This window comes from Oncorhynchus keta, chromosome 16 (assembly GCF_023373465.1).
Source record: "Oncorhynchus keta strain PuntledgeMale-10-30-2019 chromosome 16, Oket_V2, whole genome shotgun sequence".
NCBI classification, from domain to species: domain Eukaryota; kingdom Metazoa; phylum Chordata; class Actinopteri; order Salmoniformes; family Salmonidae; genus Oncorhynchus; species Oncorhynchus keta.
The window spans coordinates 16,531,683-16,554,495 of record NC_068436.1 but is presented as its reverse complement, the minus strand read 5'-3'; the positions used below and the strand labels follow the sequence as shown (position 1 = coordinate 16,554,495).

Genomic DNA, 22,813 nt, shown 5'->3' with positions numbered 1-22,813 from the left:
AGGAGAGGGGTGAAGCCTGCTGCCAGTGTCGTGGAGGTTGGTAGAGAGAGGAGAGGGGTGAAGCCTGCTGCCAGTGTCGTGGAGGTTGGTAGAGAGAGGAGAGGGGTGAAGCCTGCTGCCAGTGTCGTGGAGGTTGGTAGAGAGAGGAGAGGGGTGAAGCCTGCTGCCAGTGTCGTGGAGGTTGGTAGAGAGAGGAGAGGGGTGAAGCCTGCTGCCAGTGTCGTGGAGGTTGGTAGAGAGAGGAGAAGCTAAGTCTTAAGAGTTGACACCAACGTGTCCATCAAAGGGTCCATCATGCCCATTGCAAAATAGTCATAAAAAAACAAACTGTCCAACACTTTCATGGTTATAACGGGGGTTTGAATACTGTATACCACGTAACACTGTGCGTTTTTATCCCCTTTAGATAAGCACCAATCAAGAAAGAGGAGCTCTCAATTTTTTCACATCCATAGTAACACGACAAAAACACAATAATAACCATCAACTCAAGGGCACAGACTCAAAATGAAGACCGATCTGTCTTTCTTTTTTTCTTTTCTTGAAAAAAAAGGAATTGATATTGGACAAGACATCTGCATCAAGATGACATCACCCGCCAATAAATACCCCTTCCCCTGGCTACATTGCCTCGTTATCTGAAACATTTGTACCTTAAGATGTGTATGGAAACAAGGAAAATGGCTGCAAATAACTCTGAAAACAGCCAGGCAATGGTGACAGAGTTTCACAGAGTTCACCTTTGAAGCTGACAATCAGCAATGGAAATCAATACTGAAAAAATATAGCAAAAGGCTTAAGACTCAAGTGCATCATATCAACTTATGGGGTGTAAGTTAAAGTACAACTGTATGGCGGAAAATATAGATGTTTTAAAAACTAATGCTTCTTTTTGTTTTGGTCACAGTTTAAGGACTATTTCTTTGTTTTATAATCAATGTGACATTCACAATACTTCTGATAGGATGGCCATTTTTTGCATGGAAACGTGTATAAAATAATAGGACACTCAACCAACGCTTGTTTTAGGTCACAAATACCACATGCAGTAGAAAGATTAGCCTACTTCAACCTCTGTGTTGTACTGTGATATTACAGTCACACACTGGGTTTACACTCCTTGAAATGAAAATAACACAAACTAAATTCCTCAATACTTAAATATTCTGCCTTGAAAAACAGCAGCTCTATTGTAGTCAGTTACTGTATCTGGTAGAGTAGAAATACTTAGGCTTTTTCTGAATACGATTATTTGAGTAAATGGGCCGGATGTTTGGATTCGTTCAGGAGAAATATGGGTCTTTTGTTGTGAAATAGCATTTTTGAAACTGAACACGTGCAAAAAAAAATAAACCTTCCACAAGTATGTCATTTCCCCTTGGCACTGTGGCCGTCTCAGACCCCGAACATCGCGGAAACCAAAACCATTGCAAAGTCCTTGTAATAATATTACACATCCCTCTTGTATAGTTGCAAAGTGCGAAAAACTGACTTGGTATAGTAAAAGCTATAAATGATAACAAAAACAAAAGAACAGAGAATGATATTGGTGTAGGAGCCCAAAAAACAAAGCATGCCGGCGACTCCGCATATCTAACAAGTAGATACAACAAGTCACATGATCATTAGTTCTTCTCCTTCTCAGTTTAAAAATGTTTTTAAACTAACATAAATGAGTCAAGCTAGTAAAGATGCTACCTCTTTCTTGCCTACCTTAGCGCTGGAAGTATTGTACTGTAACATAAAACCAAAAAGAGAAACAAAAAAATAGCTAACAACCATCAAATACAATTGTTTTACACCAATAGCCTCTTGGGACATATTATTTACAAATGAAGCAGTCATGCTCTTGTATGGGGTTTCCTTTAAAAGCTATCATTACACAAATACAACAAGAAGATTTATATTTTTATCATTTCTGCAGGCAACAGTCACAAATAAGAGTTTGAATAGATTCTTTGGAGATGGACAAAAACAAAGACATATGGGAAATAGGAAATGGGGTTTATGGGAAACCGGCAGGGCCAGTTTTTGGAATAAAGACACTTCAAGTGTCTCATCCTCGTTCTTCCAAAGAAGGAAAGGTCAAAAGTCACAACGCTTACTGTATATAGTCACTGGATCTCATCGAAGGGAAAGAGAACTGTGGTGCATGACGTCTAGGGGTGGTAAGGTGTAGTTCCTGGGGGTAAGAGCTCATGGTTTGGGGTGAGAAGGGAGTCGAGGAAGGGGGTAGAGTTGGCCAGACGAGGGCCAGGGGGTTGGGCTAGTCTACCATGGTGGTGAAGGGCACGTTGTTTTTGTGGAGGTTGGGGTTCTGAGAGTGGCGGTTGCGGCTGCGCACCGAGGAGAACATCATGTTGCAGCCGGCCACTTTGCACTTGTGCATCTCGCGCAGGTGCACAGTCTTGTAGTGCACGCGTAGGGTCCCTTTGTTGCTGTACACTTTGTGGCAGATGCTGCACAGGATCCCACCACTGCCACCGGTGGAAGACAGGACGGTCGGCGAGGAGGAGGGGTCGGCGCCGGTCAGACCTTCTTCCGATCTTCCTCCGACTCCTCCCTCGCCGACCTGGTCCCGCCGCCTCCCGGCCTCTGCCTGCCCCGGGGCATGCTGGGAGCAGTCCTCCCCTCCGCTGACCCCTCCTCCTCCAGGTCATCCAATAGGATGCCCTCGTCGCTGCCCTCGTCCGACTGGCGTGATGAATGGACTGACCCGCTGGACTGAACGCTGGACGCGGTGCTCAGGTCCAGCACCATGTAGTCGTCTGGGGGCCACTGCGGTGGTAGAAGCCGTTGGTGAGGGGTGGTGGAGGGGTGGTGGTGGTGGTGATGGTTTAGGGTGGTGGTGGGGGTGGGGGTAATCGGTGCCTGCCGGGGAGCTGGCGTCACGGTTCAGCCCTCCTCCCCCCAGGCTGGCGCCGCCAATGCCCGCCCCTGCCATGGCGTCCAGGCCCAAGTGGTGCCCGGCGTAGATCTTAGCCAGGAACTCGGCGCGCAGGTCCTTGGGCAGCGGCGTGAGTTGGGGGTCCAGGACAATGTCGTCCAGCTCTTTGGTAAGAAGTTTGCGATGCAGGTTGATGTTGGAGCTGTGCCTGGTGGAAAGACATAATGAAGGGGGAGGTAGAGAGAGATCGTTTTCATAAGAAAATGGCTAAACAAGTTGTCAAATCAAGCAAAATGGTGTTTCAGCGCTTTAAACAATGACTGGAATGGTAACATTCTCAGATCCTTTTAGAAAGATGATACATTTTGCATTCCAAAACATGTGTTCTGTCTCGCCCAACACATGCACCTATGCTTGGAGTTCTAAGTATTTGAATGATATTGTATCAGTCACTACATTTTCAATAACGCTCCTCTCTTCCTGTCCTCTTCACTAACCCCTGACCTCACGCCAGACAAAATAACTACTAAACGATTCACCTTGTTCTAGAACCTCTCCTCACTCTTCACCTTACTTACTTAACCTATCAAGAGGAAGCTACGTTGAAATGGCTTCCAATGCCCTCCCTTTTAGGTGAGAGAGAGTCTACCCAGTCCTTCTCTTAACGTTCCCCTAACTGGTCTAACGCGGTGTGGCGAGAGCATCCCGCCACAGTGTTTACCACAGTCAGCACGTCTAGCACAGCTCCGCTGCAAATCCAATAGACTCTGACTCAATTAAATACTCCACCATATTGAATGAGAGTTTATCAATTGATTGGAGCTGTGGTAATGCGATAATGGAGGGAAAGTGGATAGCGTTTAGATCTCCGACAGCATTATCACACTGGCTCCCTATTGGAAGTGGCTTAATCAGGCCCCCCTTTTAAACATATGATCCCCATGTATCCCCTTCGCTTTAATAAGAAATAAAAATGTCCGCTTTTTCACACAGAGAGCAGTAGTATCTCATAACGCATAGCCACCGCCATCGAATTCACAACAAGGAAGTGTAAGCCTGGATCTGGTGTCGTGCTAAAGCTAGCTAGAGCTAAAGGGTATTGTTTGTGAAGTGTTGCAGTCTGCATTGCAAATCCATGCCAAAAGATGTGAGGTAAAATGTGTTTTGACAGCTCAAATTCAATGCCTCTTCCCTCCAATTCCACAGTTGCCATTTCAGACTGGGAGGGATGCAGGCTCCACCACAGCAAATGTCACAATAAAATGGACAAAGAAAGGTAAACATAAGTGTGTAATAACTGGTGCCAGATATGGAAGTGGCACAGTATACACATCCCACTGTCCACAATACAACATGTTAGGGGACTTTTCAAATGAAATCAAGACTTTTAAAGTGAAATGAAACAAAAGTAAGCAATGACTAAGGAATATCAAGCAGTGCTTTTAAATATGAGGGTGTTTCATGCAAGGCAAGGGGCACGGTGGAGGGTGGGACAAACTAAAAACAGACGTCCTTAGCAGGACAGGACGAGGGCAAATGGATTCACAATGTATAGTAGAGCTTACCAGCAGTGCCATGGTTGATGCAGTCAAAAAGGGTCCCTGGCCTTTAATTATTTAGTTCCCTATCGGACATTCTCCTGCAAGAGGGTAAAAATAGTATACATTCATTGGAATGGAGGGACCCCTTTCTTTCTGTGTTACAAGAGGAAGCAAACAGGAGCACCGTCCACTTGAGCATTGTCAGCATCGAGGAGCGGGGAGAATCGATTGGCCGTGGTTGTCACTGCCGCATGTGTGCCTTTGCGCGCAAGCTTGTGTGTGTGTGTGTGTGTGTATGTGTGTGAAAGAGAGAGAGAGAAAATATACAGTACATCCATGTTCTGAGACTCATGGAAATTCTTATCTCTCTTCTTTTAACCTATGATAACAGTCTGATACACAGATGCTGTTATCTTATGGTCCAAATAATCATGACTCATTGTCTCTCCTAATGTATCCCTGTGTAGATGGAGAAATGACTGTTTCCACAACCAATAAACAAACAATTGGGTCTAGATATTTTGCTACATCGATTACATTCAATTTGATTGGTTTGTTGAGTGTTTATAGTGGGGATGCAAACAGGCTATGGCATTAGCTGATGTGATTGGGCTGTATGCTGTTGATGATGCTCAGGTAGGCGGGTCCTTTGCAACATGTCTCCACCCCTAAAGCCACACCCCACACACTGCTCATAAGCTCCAGTCTGCCATGGCTCCCTAACTGATGAGGTTAAAACACATGCTAAAGTGCCATGCAGTAAGTACCCTGAATTACTACAGTATTACTAAGTACTACTGCATCAGCCATATGTCATTACTGTGATATCAGCATTTATACTAGATCACAATATCAAGACCACAACTGAATAACTAACACACAGCCCATCTACATTCTACATTTATATGTCCCTTCTGGTCCTTATACTGTCATTCACAAAGTCCACATTCTTACCCTGAGAAAAACAAGATGTGTTGAGAAATCAAACAATTAGTGATTACTGTTTAAAATAAATGAATAGATTGTTCATGTGCATCTTTGGAACAATTCAAGCCTGTGGAATATGGTGTGAGTAATATGGTATGGTGTGATGAGTAATATGGTGTGAGTAATATGTAATATGGTGTGAGTAATATGGTGTGAGTAATATGGTGTGAGTAATATGGTGTGAGTAATATGGTGGTGCTCGAATGGACTTTGCGGAGGAAGTCACCTGCACCGGTGACAGATGCATCTCCTCCCGATCTCTAAACATATTCACTGGAAGTGTGTCAGGCTGCAGTTATATTCTTGGGGTTATATTTTCCTCATTTAGAGGCCATACACAGATTCCTTCATTTATCAGATTTAGCCTCTCTGCCCCATCTCCCTGTCTCCATCACTCTGTCACCACTATTTCACACCCCTCTTCCCCATTCCTCTACCCCCAAACCAAACTCCTTCGTTCCTCACTCCCTTCTCCACCTCTCCCTCCCTGATGACCAGTAACGTGGCAGGAAAACCAAATTGACAGTCTCATCTTCGCCCAAAGACGGGGAGGCCTCTTGAGAGGCCATTTTGTTTGTGCAGAGTAGGAGGAGATGGAGAGAGAGAGAGGCTAGCTAGCTAGCTAACGCGTCTGTCCCAGCCAACGTTAATCATCTTTAGGCTCCCGTCTCTCCTCCAATGGCCCTGTCCTTCCCTCTGTTGTGTGTGTGTGTGTGTGTGTGTGTGTGTGTGTGTGTGTGTGTGTGTGTGTGTGTGTGTGTGTGTGTGTGTGTGTGTGTGTGTGTGTGTGTGTGTGTGTGTGTGTGTGTGTGCACGCACTGTCTAAATGAGTCGTAATGAGCAAAGTGAAGTCATATTAAACTGACGCTGATGGTTCTTTGCCTCTGCTGTCATGTGGGGTTGCTATGTGATGAGGTTTGGAGTGGAGAGGTGGGAGGATGATCGAGGGGTTGGGTAACACATTCATCATTATCTGTCTTTATTCTCTACTAGCTGTACTACCTCAGCAACACACACTGAAGTTCAGTTCAGACGTAGCTGGAGAAACTTGATCAAAAAGTTCATAAAAGGAATATTTCTCTCAGGGGTTGGTTACACAGACTCCATAGACACACCATGGAGGTTTAGATGGAAGGCTAAGTTACAGATCACATCAACAAAGCCCTGTCATTAGCCTACATTTACTTACAGAATGTGAAATATTTGCAACGCTTATTGTTCCAAACGAAAGCCTTCTGAAAGTGATTCTCTGATTATCTTTTTGTCTTTATCCACAAAACCCAAATGTATCAAAGATAAATTAACATAAAAGTCCCCTTTCATAGTGTAATGTCATTAACATACTGTTCATCAGTAGATATTTTGTATTTCGAACTCGGGATCTGTGGCTAAATTAAATAACACATTCTCTCTATAAATGATCAGGCCTTTGTTTAAGCATGGCAAATCAAGAGACTGCAGCTTCACCAAGTTCTACCAGAGACTGGGTCCACATGGCTTGAAGGGAGCAGGGGAGAAGGAGGGGAGGGGGAGGGGGAGAGGAGGGAGAGGGGGAGGAGGGGGGGAGAGGGAGGAGGGGAGGGGGAGAGGAGGAGGAGAGAGAGGGGGGAGGAGGAGAGAGAGGGGGGAGGAGGAGGAGAGAGAGGGGGAGGAGGAGGAGAGAGAGGGGGAGGAGGAGGGAGAGAGGGGGGGAGGAGGGGAGAGGGGGAGGAGGAGGGGAGAGAGGGGGAGGAGGAGAGAGAGGGAGGAGGGGAGGAGGGGAGGAGGGGAGAGAGGGGGAGGAGGGGAGAGGGGGGAGGAGGGGGGAGAGGGGGAGGAGGGGAGGAGGAGGAGGAGGGAGAGGAGAGAGAGGAGGAGGAGGGGAGGAGAGGGGGGGGAGGAGGAGGGGAGAGAGAGGGAGGAGGGGAGGGGAGAGGAGGAGGAGGGGAGAGAGGGGAGGAGGAGGAGGGGGAGAGAGGGGGAGGAGGGAGAGGGGAGAGAGAGGAGGAGGGAGAGGGGGAGGAGGAGGGGAGAGAGGAGGAGGAGGGGGGAGAGGAGGGGGAGGAGGGGGAGAGAGAGGGAGGAGGAGGAGGGGAGAGAGGAGGGGAGGAGGGGAGAGAGGAGGGGAGGAGGGGGAGGAGAGAGAGGAGGAGGAGGAGGAGGAGGAGGGGGGAGAGAGGAGGGGAGAGAGGAGGGGAGAGAGGAGGAGGAGAGAGAGGGGGAGGAGGAGAGAGAGGGGGAGGAGGGAGAGAGGGGTAGGGAGGAGAGAGAGGGGGAGGGAGAGAGGGGGGAGGAGGAGGAGGGGGGGGAGGAGAGAGGGGGAGGGAGGAGGGAGAGAGGGGGGGAGGAGGGGAGAGAGGGGGAGGAGGAGGGGAGAGAGGGGAGGAGGAGGGAGAGAGAGGGGGAGGAGGAGGGGAGAGAGGGGGAGGAGGAGGAGGGGGAGGAGGAGGAGAGAGAGGAGGAGAGAGGGGGAGGAGGGGAGAGAGGGGGGAGGAGGAGGAGAGGGGGAGGAGAGAGAGGGTCAGGAGGATGAGAGAGAGTGGCTCTCAAATGTAATTAACCTTCACTCTCTGCATCCCTCCATCCATGTGGGGACGAGGGTCCGCTGCACACTGGTGCATCATGGGAAATAAGTGTGGGAAAGCACCTGGTGACAGAGTCCTCCGATGAAAATGAATAAAACAAGGAAGAGTCTTAATATAAACATGTAGAAAAGAGAGAGGGAGGCCCTGTCGTTGATTTAGGAAAATATGATTAACGAGGATAATAAGTCCGATGATTACTGGTCGGCACGCCTTTCAGACGTTAATCATACTACCGCTGCTGCCACCGCTGTGTGTGTGTGTGCCGCCCTCCACAATAAATATGCAATCATTTACCTCTGAGCTGAGCGCCTGGTGGCCAGGGGGCTGGAGGGAAACACTGTACTGTTACTGTATTGATGTATAACTAGCAGCTAGATGTTAGAGGACTCTCTGTACTCTATTAGCCGTGTGTGTGTGTGTGTGTGTGTGTGTGTGTGTGTGTGTGTGTGTGTGTGTGTGTGTGTGTGTGTGTGTGTGTGTGTGTGTGTGTGTGTGTGTGTGTGTGTGTGTGTGTGTGTGTGTGTGTGTGTGTGTGTGTGTGTGTGTGTGTGTGTGTGTGTGTGTGTGTGTGTGCGTGTGTGTGTGTGTGTGTGCGCGCGTGCGTGCGTGTAAAACAACAGTATGCTATGTTTATCCTGTTAGTTAACCACCGCCATTGATCTGTATCTTTACATCTACGTCACCATGTAGATACAAAATGCCCCCCCCCTCTCTCTCTTCAAACGCTTGTGACACTATTGTCATTTTCCATTGTCTTTTGTTGTTTCCCTCAAATATTAATATGATACCGTAGATCAAATGTCCTTGTCCTCCCCTCTAATTGACTCTGACATCGGGGCTTTTGAAGGTAGCGTTTGTTTGATGCGCCTACCTACGATCCTCTGGGGTGTCACTCCACTGTAGAGAAATAATTGACTAATGGGATATGCTGAGGTACCTGGACAACCTCCTGTTGTTGGTATAGACGTCAACATCTCGCTGTGAGGAGAGAGAGGAGAGGTGGTGGGGGAGAGGAGGAAGCTGGTTATTAGCACTGCATATTACAGACCTGGATTTTGCATACATTATCTGGTTGGAAACAAATGTCTGGGTGTCCCAGCAGATTTAGGCTCAGATACGGTTTCTGTTGTTACAGAAATTTGACATTCTAAAGCTCAAATACAAGGGATGACGAGAAGGCATACGGTTTGGTTTACTGAGATTAAGTATCATTATTCTGTGATACAATGAATAGATTATTATAATTACAGGTTATATTGCATTAAATGTATTTAATTAATCATGCAGTTACTTATCAGATTATTTTAAATATTATTTGAATTTGTGCTAAAATATAATAATGATTGGTTTCATAATATCAGAAATAATATGTTATTAGCTGTGGAATTTGTAGTGAATCTTGTGAAAAATGTCATTTGAAACTACTCAAACTTTATGTAGCAGCAAACCAATGTCTGAGGCGTTGTGGTTTCCCAATCCTTCCTCCACAATAATATTATCAGAGGGGAAAAGTCCTTATGAAAACGACCAAATTATTTTCCCATGTTACAACTACAATTACACTGCAGCATGCATTATGTAGTTAAGGGATTACCCAGGGACACATCTGATTGGTGTTCGGCCAGAGTCCTGACTATATCTTCAATAACCCACAATTCCTTTGGCCCCACGATACCCCTCTGTTGTTACGCTTCTCTCCTTATTCCATAGGAGCGGCAGGCTCAGTAATACATCCCATATGCTACCAGGAATTTATGCGCCACACAAAGATCCGTCCCGAATGGCACCCTATTTACCATATAGTGCACTACTTTTGACCAGGGTTCTGATCACAAGTAGTGCACTATATAGGTATAGGTTGCCATTTGGGACACACTCAAAGTATGGAAACAATAGTGTACTTAGGTGTAACTCACCCACATCTTGGTCTAAAACCGTCTTCCTTCTAAGATCCATATGTTCACAGCAGTGGTTGTCCTCTCTTCCTGCTACACACCTATCTATTCATCAGTGCCTTATGTTAAAGCGCTTCTGGAATTTATACGCTTGTGTTTCTGGTAATCGAGTCAAACTGTCACACGCACATCACTAGGGCAAGATTCCACAGTCACTGTGACACCGTGTCTGTGACCGTGGGTTGAGGTTCATGCTTCACTATAAGCCTGTGGAAGACATTTGGGTTCATTTTTGAGCCAAGATGGAAGACGAAACACAGTCTAATTTGACCTCGCTCCCTCACAGTTACACCTCTCTATACTACAGCACCCACTGCCTCTTGGAAACCAAATCCTTTACTGTGAGTGAGTCAGAGGATCCTAACTAGTGCTGTTTTTCACTGATTCGTTTTTCCCACCACTGTCATCCCTTCGTCGTTTAGTGCCGGAGTTAAGTGTTTTTTTAAAGGCCATTACGGGGTCGTGGCGGCAGATGCTAATACAAGTGGGGAGCGCTAATGTCGGAGAGCGCCCAATAAAAAAGATGGACGGCTAAATTATATAGTTGGGAGACAAGCTGGGGCAGTGGTCGGGAAGGATGACGGGTGGGGGAGGGCTCTGATTCATAGTTCTACCTTGACTTCCACTAAATAAGGAAGTAGGCCGCTGAATTAGGCCTCCTCATTGGTCAGTTTGGCCATGTGTGTCCAGCTCCTGAGCAGGTATTGGTCGGCTTACTCGCCACTCATTCAGAAATGTGTGAGGTGAGTCTTTGGGATGCCTCGATACCATTGGAGTTTCTGTCATGGTAATTTAGTATCTAAACATTTGTTGAGATGTCTGTTCGCTGTGGGGAAGCTGTTATTTGGATCGTATCAAACCATAAGGTCAGGGCTATTTGTTTAATATCATATTTTATTTTAGTGCAATAAAGAGACAAATTAAAAATACTGTGTACATTACAATGAATGAGTGAGTCTCTGTAAGACTATATGCATCTGTAGGAACGCATCAGCTTTTGAGTTTGTGTGATTTTATACGTGCACAAGCATGTGTTTGTGTGTGTGGTTATGCGAGACAGCAGGCCTCTCGTGCCCCGGGCGCTCCCTGTCCCTAAAGCCTTGTCAAAGAGGGTAACGAACTAACGCATCATCCGCGGCTATGTCAAACACACGCATCGGCACGGCAACGCATCCTTTAATAACACTTCCTGTCATCTCCCTGCTGTCGGCACCAGCTGCGTCAGGTGAGCGGCATGATTTCACCTTCTCTTCTCCTCCGCTAACTCTATTTTACCTGTCTCTTCTCCTCCATCCCCCTTTCCCTCTCTCCTCTGCTAACTCTATTTTACCTGTCTCTTCTCCTCCAACCCCCCCCCCTTTCCCCCTCTCTCCTCCACTAACTCTATAACCCATCTCTCTTTTTTCCCTCTCATCCACCTACTCCATCCCCTCCCTCTATCCCTGCCTCCATCCCTCTCTCCCTGAACAAGTGCCAGAGTCACCTGCTCTATTTACTTGGTGCTAATGAACAAACAGGAACAGAATGAACAGATGCCACTGAAACAAGGAACTTAATAAAGGCCCCGGGTGAAGAGGGGAGGCGGGTGGAGGGTTGCTGTTGAGACAAAACAACTGAGAAAAACTAGAGAAAAAAACTCCTCAGAGAAGCAAATTAGATTAGGAGGGGGAGAAAACACACTCGCTCTTTATCTAAATAAAAAAGTGTCACTTGTCACCACGGCGTGCTCTAACACAACAAAACATGTTTTTATCTCTTTCTTCAGAGGAGCTGGTTGACTGAGGCTTCCCCTCTTCTAGAGCTCTAGAATGTGGCATATGTCATTATACTGGGAGCAAAGGCATGGTGTGTGTGTGTGTGTGTGTGTGTGTGTGTGTGTGTGTGTGTGTGTGTGTGTGTGTGTGTGTGTGTGTGTGTGTGTGGGGGTGTGTGTGTGTGTGTGTGTGTGTGGGGTGTGTGTGTGTGTGGGGGGGGGTGCATTTGTTACACTTGAAGTCATGTCTATTTTCGAGGGGCGTTGGGGAGGAGATGAATTTACATTTCCTTTCAAGGGCCCTTTTTCCACCGACACCCCACTGTGAAGACAGACTGGACCGTTCAGTCAAATGGACATGCTTGTTTACACGGTGGTCAGGGGAATAGACCTGGCAATGTCACACACAAGGCCTTTACTTTGGGTTTTTTATGATGCTAATAACAATGCTAATGAGTCACTATCGATGCTACCATGGGGTCGTTGTTGAGAGTTTCAATTCCCTAAATTACCCTAATATCCGGACACATTTGATAGGCTATTTTCAAACCACTCTTAGGCCAGTCGAAGTCTAACTTCAAACATCCCCTCATACAAAAAAAAAAAACAATTATTAGCAATTCCTTGGAGAGCTAAATGCTAGTTGCTAGCCCAGGGCACTCTGATGTTGTGTAGCCTCAGCATGTGTTGTGTTCTGGCGTCAACCTGCTGCTAGCTTTAGTGGGTGTGTGTATTCTGGGAGGGTGTGTGTGGGAGGTTGTGTGTTCTGGGAGGGTGTGTTTGGATAGGGTGGATGTGCTAACAAGCCCAGGTAGGTAGAGCGTGGCTAGCCTCACCTCCTGGAGCAGGGCGCTAATACATGCAGTGGCTTGACAGACCGCTGTCTACGTTAATGTATGCTACCTCACCTGTCAGTAACGAGGTGAGTGAGGGGAGGTAAACAGGGGTATATCTCAGAGTGGAAGATTGTGTGTGTGTTCTGGCGATGACACCCTACTTCTCTGAACTTTGACATGACAGTCAACAGATGCCACTGTATACCTGCTACATTATAAAGTGTATCTCTGCTAATGGTGCATTTCACTTAACATATGGTAGGTGACGCCTTAATCATTTCACTCCATCTAAGTAAGAAAAAAGACTTCACTGCAGTTGAGTAGCTCATCAAGAAAACTCATCTACTGTCCTAAACTTCCCCGTTACTAATTCCACAATTACTGATATGATGAAATATCAAATAAAACGATACATGCGCCATACATACATCCACAACATTGTCAATGTTTCTAATTACGTCGTGTAATGACAAAACATATGTAATGAACCTACCTGTAATGAATGCCTGAATTGTTAGTATTTTATATATATATACATATACATACATATACACATATATATATATATCTATATATATTTTATATATATATACACAGTACCAGTCAAAAGTTTGGACACCTAATTCAAGGGTTTTATTTTTACTATTATTCTACATTGTACAGCTTTGTACTATGATATAACACATGGATTCATGTAGTAACCAACAAAGTGTTAAACAAATCAAAATATATTTTATATATATATATATATACACACTACCGTTCAAAAGTTGGGTTCACTTAGAAATGTCCTTGTTTTTGAAAGAAAAGCACATTTTTTGTCCACTAAAATTTAACATCAAATTGATCAGAAATAGAGTGTAGACATTATTAATGTTGTAAATGACTATTGCAGCTGGAAATTGCCGAATGTTATATATTTATTATATATTTTTATGCAATATCTACATAGGCGCACAGAGGTACATTATCAGTAACCATCACTTCTGTGTTCCAATGTCATGTTGTGTTAGCTAATCCAAGTTTATAATTTTAAAAGGCTAATTGATCATTAGAAAACCCTTTTGCAGTTATGTTAGCACAGCTGAAAACTGTTGTTCTAATTAAAGAAGCAATACAACTGGCCTTCTTTAGACTAGTTGAGTATCTGGAGCATCAGCATTTGTGGGTTCGATTACAGGTTCAAAATGTCCAGAAACAAAGACATTCTTCTGAGAAATGAAGACTATTCCATGCGAGAAATTGACAAGAAACTGAAGATCTCATACAACGCTGTGTACTACTCCCTTCACAGAACAGCGCTAACTGGCTCTAACCAGAATAGAAAGAGGAGTGGGAGGCCCCGGTGCACAGTGAATAGGCGACTCCGGGATGCTGGCCTTCTAGGCAAAGAAAAAGGCATATCTCAGACTGGCCAATGAAAAGAAAAGATTAAGATGGGCAAAAGAACACAGACACTGGACAGAGGAACTCTGCCTAGAAGACCAGCATCCCGGAGTTTCCTCTTCACTGTTGACATTGAGACTGGTGTTTTGCATGTACAATTTAATGAAGCTGCCATTTGAGGACTTGGGAGGCATCTGTTTCTCAAACTAGAAACTCTTAAATACTTGTCCTCTTGCTCAGTTGTGCACCGGGGCCTCCCACTCCTCTTTCTATTCTGGTTAGGGCCAGTTTGTGCTGTTCTGTGAAGGAGTAGTACACAGCGTTGTACAAGATCTTCAGTTTCTTGGCAATTCCTCGTATAGAATAGCCTTAATTTCTCAGAACAAGATTAGACAGACAAGTTTTAGAAGAAAGGTAATTTTGAGCCTGTAATTGAACCCACAAATGATGATGTTACGTGTGTGTGTGTGTGTGTGTGTGTGTGTGTGTGTGTGTATGTATGTATATATATATATATATATATATTGTTTATCTCAAATTCTTGTTTTGTTACTTGTAATGTTTTTTGTGGACTCCAGGAGAATAGCTGCTGCCTCCGCAAAAGCTACTGGGTTTCCAAGTAAACAAATGAATTAATAACACCAGTTGTATCATAGTATTCATTCATACTCTACTGATATTTAAATAATTAGTCAGAAAATTTGAGGCAGTCAAATTAAGAACCAATTGTAAGCCAAGAAAAAAGACACTGTTAGTGTGTATATATGTGTGTGTGTTGTACGACACTCACCTGTCTCTGCTCCGTCGGGAGGGGAAGGCGGCGTTGCAGCCGGACACGGTGCACACGTGCATCTCTTTGAGATGCACGTTCTTGTAGTGCAGTTTGACACTGTAGGAGCTCTTGAAGCTCTTCTTGCACACGTAGCAGATCTTGGGGTCATTGGAGTTGGGGCTGGTGCACAGTTCTCCCTCGGGGGAGTGCGAGGAGGGGAACTTGGGCGGGCTGGCGCCGTAGCTCATGGAGGAGATGAAGCTCTCGTGAAGGGCAGCCATGCTGGCGGCGGCGGCTGCAGCAGCCGCCATGCCCCCGTTGTAGAGGCCGTACTGGCTCATGCAGAACATGTCGTAGGTGGGGTCGTTGAGCTCCTCCTTAATCTTGATGGCGGGCTGGTGGGGTGAGGGTGAGGAGCGGCTCTTGGGGTCTTCCATCTCCTTCCTCAGCTGCGCCTCCTCATCTCTGGCCTCCAGGTCCTCCTGGTCCTTTTCCAGGTTGTTGCCTCCTCCTACTCTGGAGCTCCTGGAGGAGTTGAGCCTCAGCCTCTGGTGCTGCTCCTCCACCTCCATCATCTCCTCGCGGTAGAACATCTTGGAGTCCGAAGTCTCAGAATCGTTCTCAAAGTCTCTCTCGTGGTCCTGGTCCTCGGAGGTGAAGCTGTCCATGCAGCGGAGCTCACCGCCTGGGCCTCCTCTCTCGCCCCTGCCGCCCTCGCCTCCGGGTCCCTCTCCCCGGCAGTCATCCTGGTTGTGCCTCATCAGGTGTCCCCTCATCAGGCCTGGGCTCATCTCATCCTGGGAGGGGGACTGGTGCCCGCTTCCGCCGCTGTGGTGGCCGTTGTTGTTCCCTCCTCTGCTGTTGTTGTTGTTGTTGTTGCGGTTTCCATTGATGTTGTTGTGGTGGAGGTGGGAGGAGGGGTGGTGGTGGTGGTGGTGGTGGTGACAACTGTCGTCATCATCGTCATCTTTGTCCTCATCGTACTCGTCCGCCACGTCAATCACCTCCTTCTCGATCTTCACCGGCATGCTGGACTTACGGGGCTTCTTCTTGGGGGTGGGGTCCGTGTTGGTGGCAGCAGCTGGATCCTGCTGGGGGATACTGGGGGTGGGCAGCCTGTGGTGGGACATTAGCCCACCTTCAGAAGACATATTGTGGGCGTTGTGGGAGGCTGCGGCTGCGGTGGCAGCCAGGAGCTGATGCTGCTGGTCCATCAGAGAGGTGTTGTTGGTGGTGGAGGGCAGGATGGGGCTGGTGGGCAGTGACACTGGAGGACTGACCAGGTGCTGTGGGGACAGCAGCGTACGGTAGAATGGGGGCACCGGCTGGATGGGCTGCACCGACTTCAGGGAGGGGAAGACCAGTGGGCTCTGCAGGGGTGACTGGAGCATGGTGTCCAGGGGCGGGGTGGCGAAACCCAGAGGCGGCCGTCCGGGACTGGTGAGGGTGAAGCCGCTCTTGGCGCTGGAGATGACGGGCGTGCCGGGGCCCGACCCACGGATGAGGTCCTTGTCGCGGTTGTTCCTCAGCATGGGCATGTGCAGGCGTGGATTGGGGTTGGCGCTGTGGCGGTTGCGGCTGCGCAGCGAGCTGAACACCATGTTGCAGCCCTCGATGGTGCAGCGGTGCTTGATCTTGAGGTGTACGGCGTTGTAGTGGATCTTCAGCGTACCTTTGTCGTAGAAGGTCTTGCCGCACGAGTTGCAGCACACACGGCCCTTGCGTGAGGTGGCTCCCATGCGGCGCATGCGGTGCATCTTGGAGGAGAAGGATGAGTGGGTAATGCTCTTGGACTGCTCGCTCTTCACAAAGTGGTGGTGGGCCTGGTGGTCGTTAAGGGAGTTGGACCTAGGCCGTGGGGTCCCGGGTTGCCCCTGGCCTTGCTGCTGCTGGCCTTGCTGCTGCTGTTCCGTCTGCTGCTGGGACGGATGGTTGGAAGGAGTGGGCGAGATGGGTGATGCCCGGTTGTTGGGCTCCTGTTTGGGCTCGATGGCGTTGTTCATGCCCCCCAGGGCTCCGATGCGGCTGGGGCTCTGACCGCTGCTGCGGAAAGGGCTGAGGGATACTTCGGACTCGCTGCTCTCCACCGTCTCGCCCTGGTTGGGTAGGCTGGCCTCGCGATCCCGGTCGTGGAGGCCCCGGAGGCCCGACTGCTCCAGCGCCAGGCCATTGGGGGGCAGTCCCAGCATGGGGGCCGACACAGGGTTGATGTACTGGAACGGCAGCAGGAAGGCAAGACTGTTAGGGATGTTCTCAAAGTGGTGGATGCTGGACGGGCTGCTGGTCTCCATGTGGTTGAGGAGGCCTGGGCTTCGACCGCGTCCAGTGCTGTTGCTCTCGATGAACGTCCGGATGCCTGAGTCGGTCTTGGAGGAGGGCACGGTGACCGCCTGACCCTCCTTCTCCTGGATGGCCATCAGCTCCACGATGGACTTGGTCTCTCCGAAACGAAGGAACTGCTGCAGGGTGATGATCTCCTCTTCCCGAGACATAATGGACCAGCGGTCCAGCACCTTGCCCGCAGCATCCTAGAGGCCCAATGGAAAGACGAGAGAGAATAGACAAAACACACAAAAGTTATTGATTGTGCATAATCACCGTGGTCGGTCTGAGGTCGAGAGGGAGCGGGGTGGAAGGGGGTAGGGAAGGGGTGTTGTTATCGGCTCATGAAATTCAGAGGCCCCTGAAGCGACAAGTAAAGATTGATAATAGAGCTCTGATAATAACCCTCCTCCTCTTCCCTGTCCCTCTTTCCCTTCACCCTTTCTCTCCTTCCTTCTTTACCTTTCATCAGCTATGCATACACAGTCATTAGGCACACAGCGAGAGGAACAGGAAGAGTTTAATAAAGTCTAAAAGCAAACAAATGGAGACCGCTGGGGCCGGTGGGGCTGGTGGGCTATTAGTGGGTACCTGTGAATTCTAACCATTTCTGGGGACGTTGATCTATTCGCTGTGAGACTGTTTAACAAAACAGCCCGTGAAAGATGTGAACTCTCGCTGAGAGTCCCTCAGAACAGCGCACGGCACGCAGCTCCGCTATGTTTACTGCCGCGATGACAGCCGGGAGAAAAAAGGCTGCTAAAAGAAAGAATGGATTAATTAGCGCGAACCACTAATCGTACCTTGCTACTTGGCAGCCATTTTCATAGTTTCCTCTTATCTCTGAGGGAATCTAATGAACAAAGTAAAATGGAGTTAGGAATATTAGTCTATGGGGGTTAAGTCGACTTTGACATTAAAATAAGAACATCCATGTTAATTTAAGTGCGTCTTTGGAGGTGACACCGATCTGGCATCACGCTCATTAAGAACAGACCTGGGATCAGTTTTTATGTTAATGAGGTTTACGGGATGTATATCTCCCATCAGATTCAATATTAAAGAAGCAGCCATACTTTATCAGCGTGACCGTGTCAAGAGGAAAACGCATGTGCTTGCATTTACACTGCCTATGGAGAGAAGGCGGGAGGGAATGGGAAATGTAATGAAGTAAATGTTGACAGGACATATTTTACATGGGCCTTGGTGTTTCCCAACCCTGTGCTTGTGGAGCCCTGTGGAAGCGTGGGAAACAAAGTTTCCATCCTGGGAGAAAAGAATGACTCCGATGGGAGAGCTCTCAGCATTATTCCAAGAGGAGCACTTTCCTTGGCGGCCGTCTCTTTTGGAGATGGTGCTATTAACCACAGAAAAATAAAACGCCTCGAGTTTTGAACAAACATGCGTGTCAATTGCCAAACGTCGAGACATGGCAATGGATTCTGGGAAAGGAATCTTGGCAAGACCTGGACCTGAACTGAAGGAGTTTGCGGTCGAGCTCAGAGCTTTGATACACAGAATACTGACCCAGTTCTGTTGTCTCAGACTCTGAACCCACTGGTGCTCTGACTGTGTACTGGGAGGGTGGAACCCAGCAAATCACTAACAGAGATTGGCACATCCTGTCAACTAAACAACTTATTTGATTGACAGACTTTAACAGGTGTTAGTATGAGATTCAACATTAGTGCTAATCAATTATCTAGACATTTAATTTTAAATTTAAGTCCCACATTGCTTGTTCACACGGGAAGAAAACGGGGCTGTGTGCACTACAGAGCTGCTACTTTGTGAATGGTGTGAGTGTGTGTGCATATATGTATGTATATATGCATGAGTGTGTGTGTGTGTGTTTATTATATGAGTGGTGGGGATAAACACTACAGTTTACTCTGCATGGTCCTGTGGGACCTCTGCAGCCCAGTCAAGTGTGACTTCAAGGGAAGGACAGTGCAACCACAACAATTAGAAGCAACGCTAGGGTTCCCCGTTCACACCCCACTCCTTCTCTACTGCCTGGCAGAATCTATCAGAGATACAACAGTCTAAGAGGGGGTAAAAATACATCACAAAGGGCCTTAAAGGGAAAAACACAAGATAAATGTTTAACAAGACAGAGGGAGAGAGAGAATGGAAAAGGAAGTGTGTGTGTGTTCATGTGTCTGCATGCGTGTGTGTGTGTGTGTGTGTGTGTGTGTGTGTGTGTGTGTGTGTGTGTGTGTGTGTGTGTGTGTGTGTGTGTGTGTGTGTGTGTGTGTGTGTGTGTGTGTGTGTGCATGCGTGTGTGTGTGTTCATGTGTGTCTGCATGCGTGTGTGTGTGTTCATGTGTGTCTGCATGCGTGTGTGTGTGTGTGTCTGCGTGCGTGTGTGAGAGTGAGGGGGGTAGATATAGAGTGTTTTCACATCATGCCCTTAGACATAGAAGCCAAATGAATCCTTGGGAGACGGAACATCAATAGTAACTGGGGTTATTTGTTGTTAAATATAAATTTAAAAAACATTTTACACTTTCATTCTGTGTGTGTGAGTTTTTCGCTTGGAGGTATATGACTTTAAATTGTAGCCTGGGCACTATTATTTCATAGCTGCACGGCCGTTGGGGCATGTGGATTTCCATCGGATTACATTGAAAAAAGTTAAATTAGAAAGTGTATAATTAGGCAGGAATATAAGAAATGGAGAGAATTGCTCAGAAATAGTAACTTTGAAATGTACAACGCGAGTCGTAGAATAAGGGTCACATACGTTAATAAACTGACAAGTACATAACAGGCACGTACGCACAAGGGACACAAACTCACCAAATGATTGGTGCAGAATGGAATAGCTATGACACATTCCAATATACGTGGTACTATTTTGGATCTGTTTACTGTTACAAAGTGACACTAATGAAATACAATACAGCAAATTTGATCAGAGGTAGGTTATGGATTAGAAGATGCCCAATAAAAAGGTAGGCCTACACTGTGCAGATCAATCAACAATAAATGTTCCTCACTTACCCTAACCACTGAGGAGAGAGTCAGACATTGCTGTTTCAAAGGTTCAAAGGTCACACCACCACTTGGCAGTCCAAGTCCCCTTAAAAACCCATCACACGCAATTTATCCTTGTGCTTTTCAGAACACTGTCCGGACACAGACAAGTATGGCTTATGTTCTTATCATATTCTTCCCTCCCATCCCTTCATCCCTGCTTGTTGTTCAATCACGATACAGGTCAGTACTACGGCTATGGAGAGAGAGGGCCCGTACTGCAGTGGGGGCTAGGAAAACACACGGCCCAGCCTCCGTCCACTGTTCTGCTCTGCTCCAGATGCTCCTGAAGCACAGTCAACAGGGGCTTAGGCCACGGAAGGGGAGAGATAGATAGATGGAGAGAGAGGGGGGGTAGAAACACAGACAGGAAGAGAGAGAGGGTGAGGGAGAAACTCCAGCTTGCATTTACTGAACCCCACACCAACCAGAGTGAGTGAACAATATGAGGGGATTAGCTTGACTACAGTTCCTGGTCCAGGGGGAAACCTCATGTGCTTTTTATCTCAGAAACTCCTCATTATTATTCGGCCATTTTATAACCCCTCTCTGTTTACGCTGTGTAACAGTAGATGTTTAACGTGTTTTATGGTAACACTATCAAAGTACAGACCACAAGAGCTGGGCAACCAACAATTCTAAATAAATATTAACAGATAATAAAACATAACATATTCGACAATGAACAAGAACATGTTTCATTGCATATTTCAGTCAAAGCAATGCTATTTGATGGTATCATGACTGGGCTTCATGTATTTTATATACAAAAACAACTCTTTAGCACTTTTCTGTAAATAGACTTAAACTGTGAGACTCGATCCACGTTCAAACACAAAGATATGCAATGATAAACCCACTTGTAAATCAAACTCTGCTTGTTAATTGAATGCTAACTTCCTAGAAGATGAGAAATGACGTCTAACACCACAATAGCTAGTGTGTGTGTGTATATACACACTGTGTACATATCATATCTTGAATTCCGAGACAGCTGATGTACATATTTGCACACAAACACAAAGTCCCTGTAGTGTTAACCACCTCTTGCAGCCCACTCTGCATTAGCGCATTAGTCTAGCGCCGCCGCCACAGCGTGAGTAACAAATGTGCCATTAGAAGCACTTTTTACAAGGAGGCACTCATCTCCCAATTAGCCTAATGTTGGCCCTCTCGTTCCCATGTATTTTCCAGCACTGCCCCCTCCACCCCTCCATCCAACCCCAAGTAATACCTCATTAATCCCTCCCCCACGCCCCGTTCCTCCTCCCTCCAGAGGTATGACAGATCACCCTGTCACTACACATCCCAGAGTCCTTTAAACAGTGCGGATAAACCTCCGTTTGTGAGGTTAATGACAATGAAACAATAATTACATCAGAGACGCGGCGGTAGGATACTTCATCTAGTGGACGGCCCTCTACCCCCTCTACGTTATTACTTTATCCACCGTGTCCGTGTCACTCGGAATTCATCCGCCCGACGACGGCTGTGTTTATTTATCTTGCAACCGGTTGGCTCGCTAGCTGCGTTCCCTGGTAATGTTTGCTAGTAGCGGGGGCGCCCGGCCCAGCAACCTGCCGTGTTAAATGATGGCTGACAGGAGAAGATGGTCTTGTTATGGGGCCGGGGCAACGCTGTCAGATTAAAACAAAACAGACAATTATACAATTAGCTGTAGCGCTAGTATTAACAGGCTGCGCTGAGAGAGAAGCTGGGAGGTTTAACATAGAGGACTAGAAGGAAAACATACACATACATTACTAATCATCACCTATCATAACCAATGACCCAGTCTATTTGGCAGGGAATGGAGAGAGATCCTGCACTCCTCACGCAAGGCAAACAAAGCTAATATCAACCATTAATATCTATGGGCTGTTAGCTGTACAGTCGACAGTCGTGTTCTGGGGTTTGTGGAATAGGGGATCTGTGACCCAGATATAACTAAAGATGTCATAATGGGGGTTATCGTCTTTCTAGGCTTTATGATAATGCCATTCAATAGATATATACATTATATCCAGTAAGTGCATCTTGGCCCTAATAGATGTAGGTTACAATGCATAGGCTGGCTACGCTTGAGGCAGCTTCACCAAGGGCAGAGCAATGCGACCAGCCAACCACACGGCTGTATGTATTACCCTATCGCCGCGAAGGAGACTACTGGCTGGCCGTGGCGTTGGAGTTGAACCCTGGGAACCACATTGATCCACCAATCGGCTTGCAGTGCCGCGTTCCCCCAGAAGACACCAGGGAATCCCCTATTGATCCCTCTCGGCCGCTCTCTCATCCCCAACGTGAAAAAGAAACGGCCTCTATCCCCACGCTCGCAACTTCAAGGGAGGTTAAGGACGAGTTCCTTGTGATCTGAGAAGGTCTTGAACCTTGTGGCTTCCCTCCTCCATGTTCTGTTTCTCTCCCTCCCTTTCTCCCATAATTCTTTTCTCTTTCTATCGCTCCATGAATAATGTATTTGGGTAGTGGTGGTGGCGAGAAGGGTGCCATGGGGGATGGGGTTCACAAAAGCTCAGTGCCTGGAGCCATCAAGTCAGAGGGCTAGGGCTGTCTCCAGCCCCTGCTCCGCTCCCATTGGCAAGGTCGGAGATCATTGGTTGAACAACCAGCACCACTTCCTGCATGGTGATGATGGGTCACAGGGGAGTGGGTCGACCCAGACGTGGGCGGAGGACATTTGTAAGGAACCGGTACTCTGCGATCTCGCTTTGCTAACACCATGTTCTCATTTAAACTGAATGTTTTGTATGTGA

General features: G+C 47.2%; 1 protein-coding gene across 1 annotated transcript in view; it reads right to left on the bottom strand.

The window, feature by feature from the left end:
• Positions 1-2,266: 2,266 nt before the first annotated feature.
• LOC127907888 (zinc finger protein basonuclin-2-like) overlaps positions 2,267-22,813 on the bottom strand; it is a 37,193-nt gene continuing 16,646 nt past the window's right edge. The window contains exons 3-7 of the mRNA XM_052464354.1: positions 15,666-17,209; positions 14,700-15,536; positions 2,876-3,095; positions 2,573-2,778; positions 2,267-2,477 (exon numbers count right to left, since the gene is read on the bottom strand). Of these exons, the coding sequence (XP_052320314.1) occupies positions 2,267-2,477; positions 2,573-2,778; positions 2,876-3,095; positions 14,700-15,536; positions 15,666-17,209 (3,018 nt within the window). The remainder of the gene's footprint in view (positions 2,478-2,572; positions 2,779-2,875; positions 3,096-14,699; positions 15,537-15,665; positions 17,210-22,813) is intronic.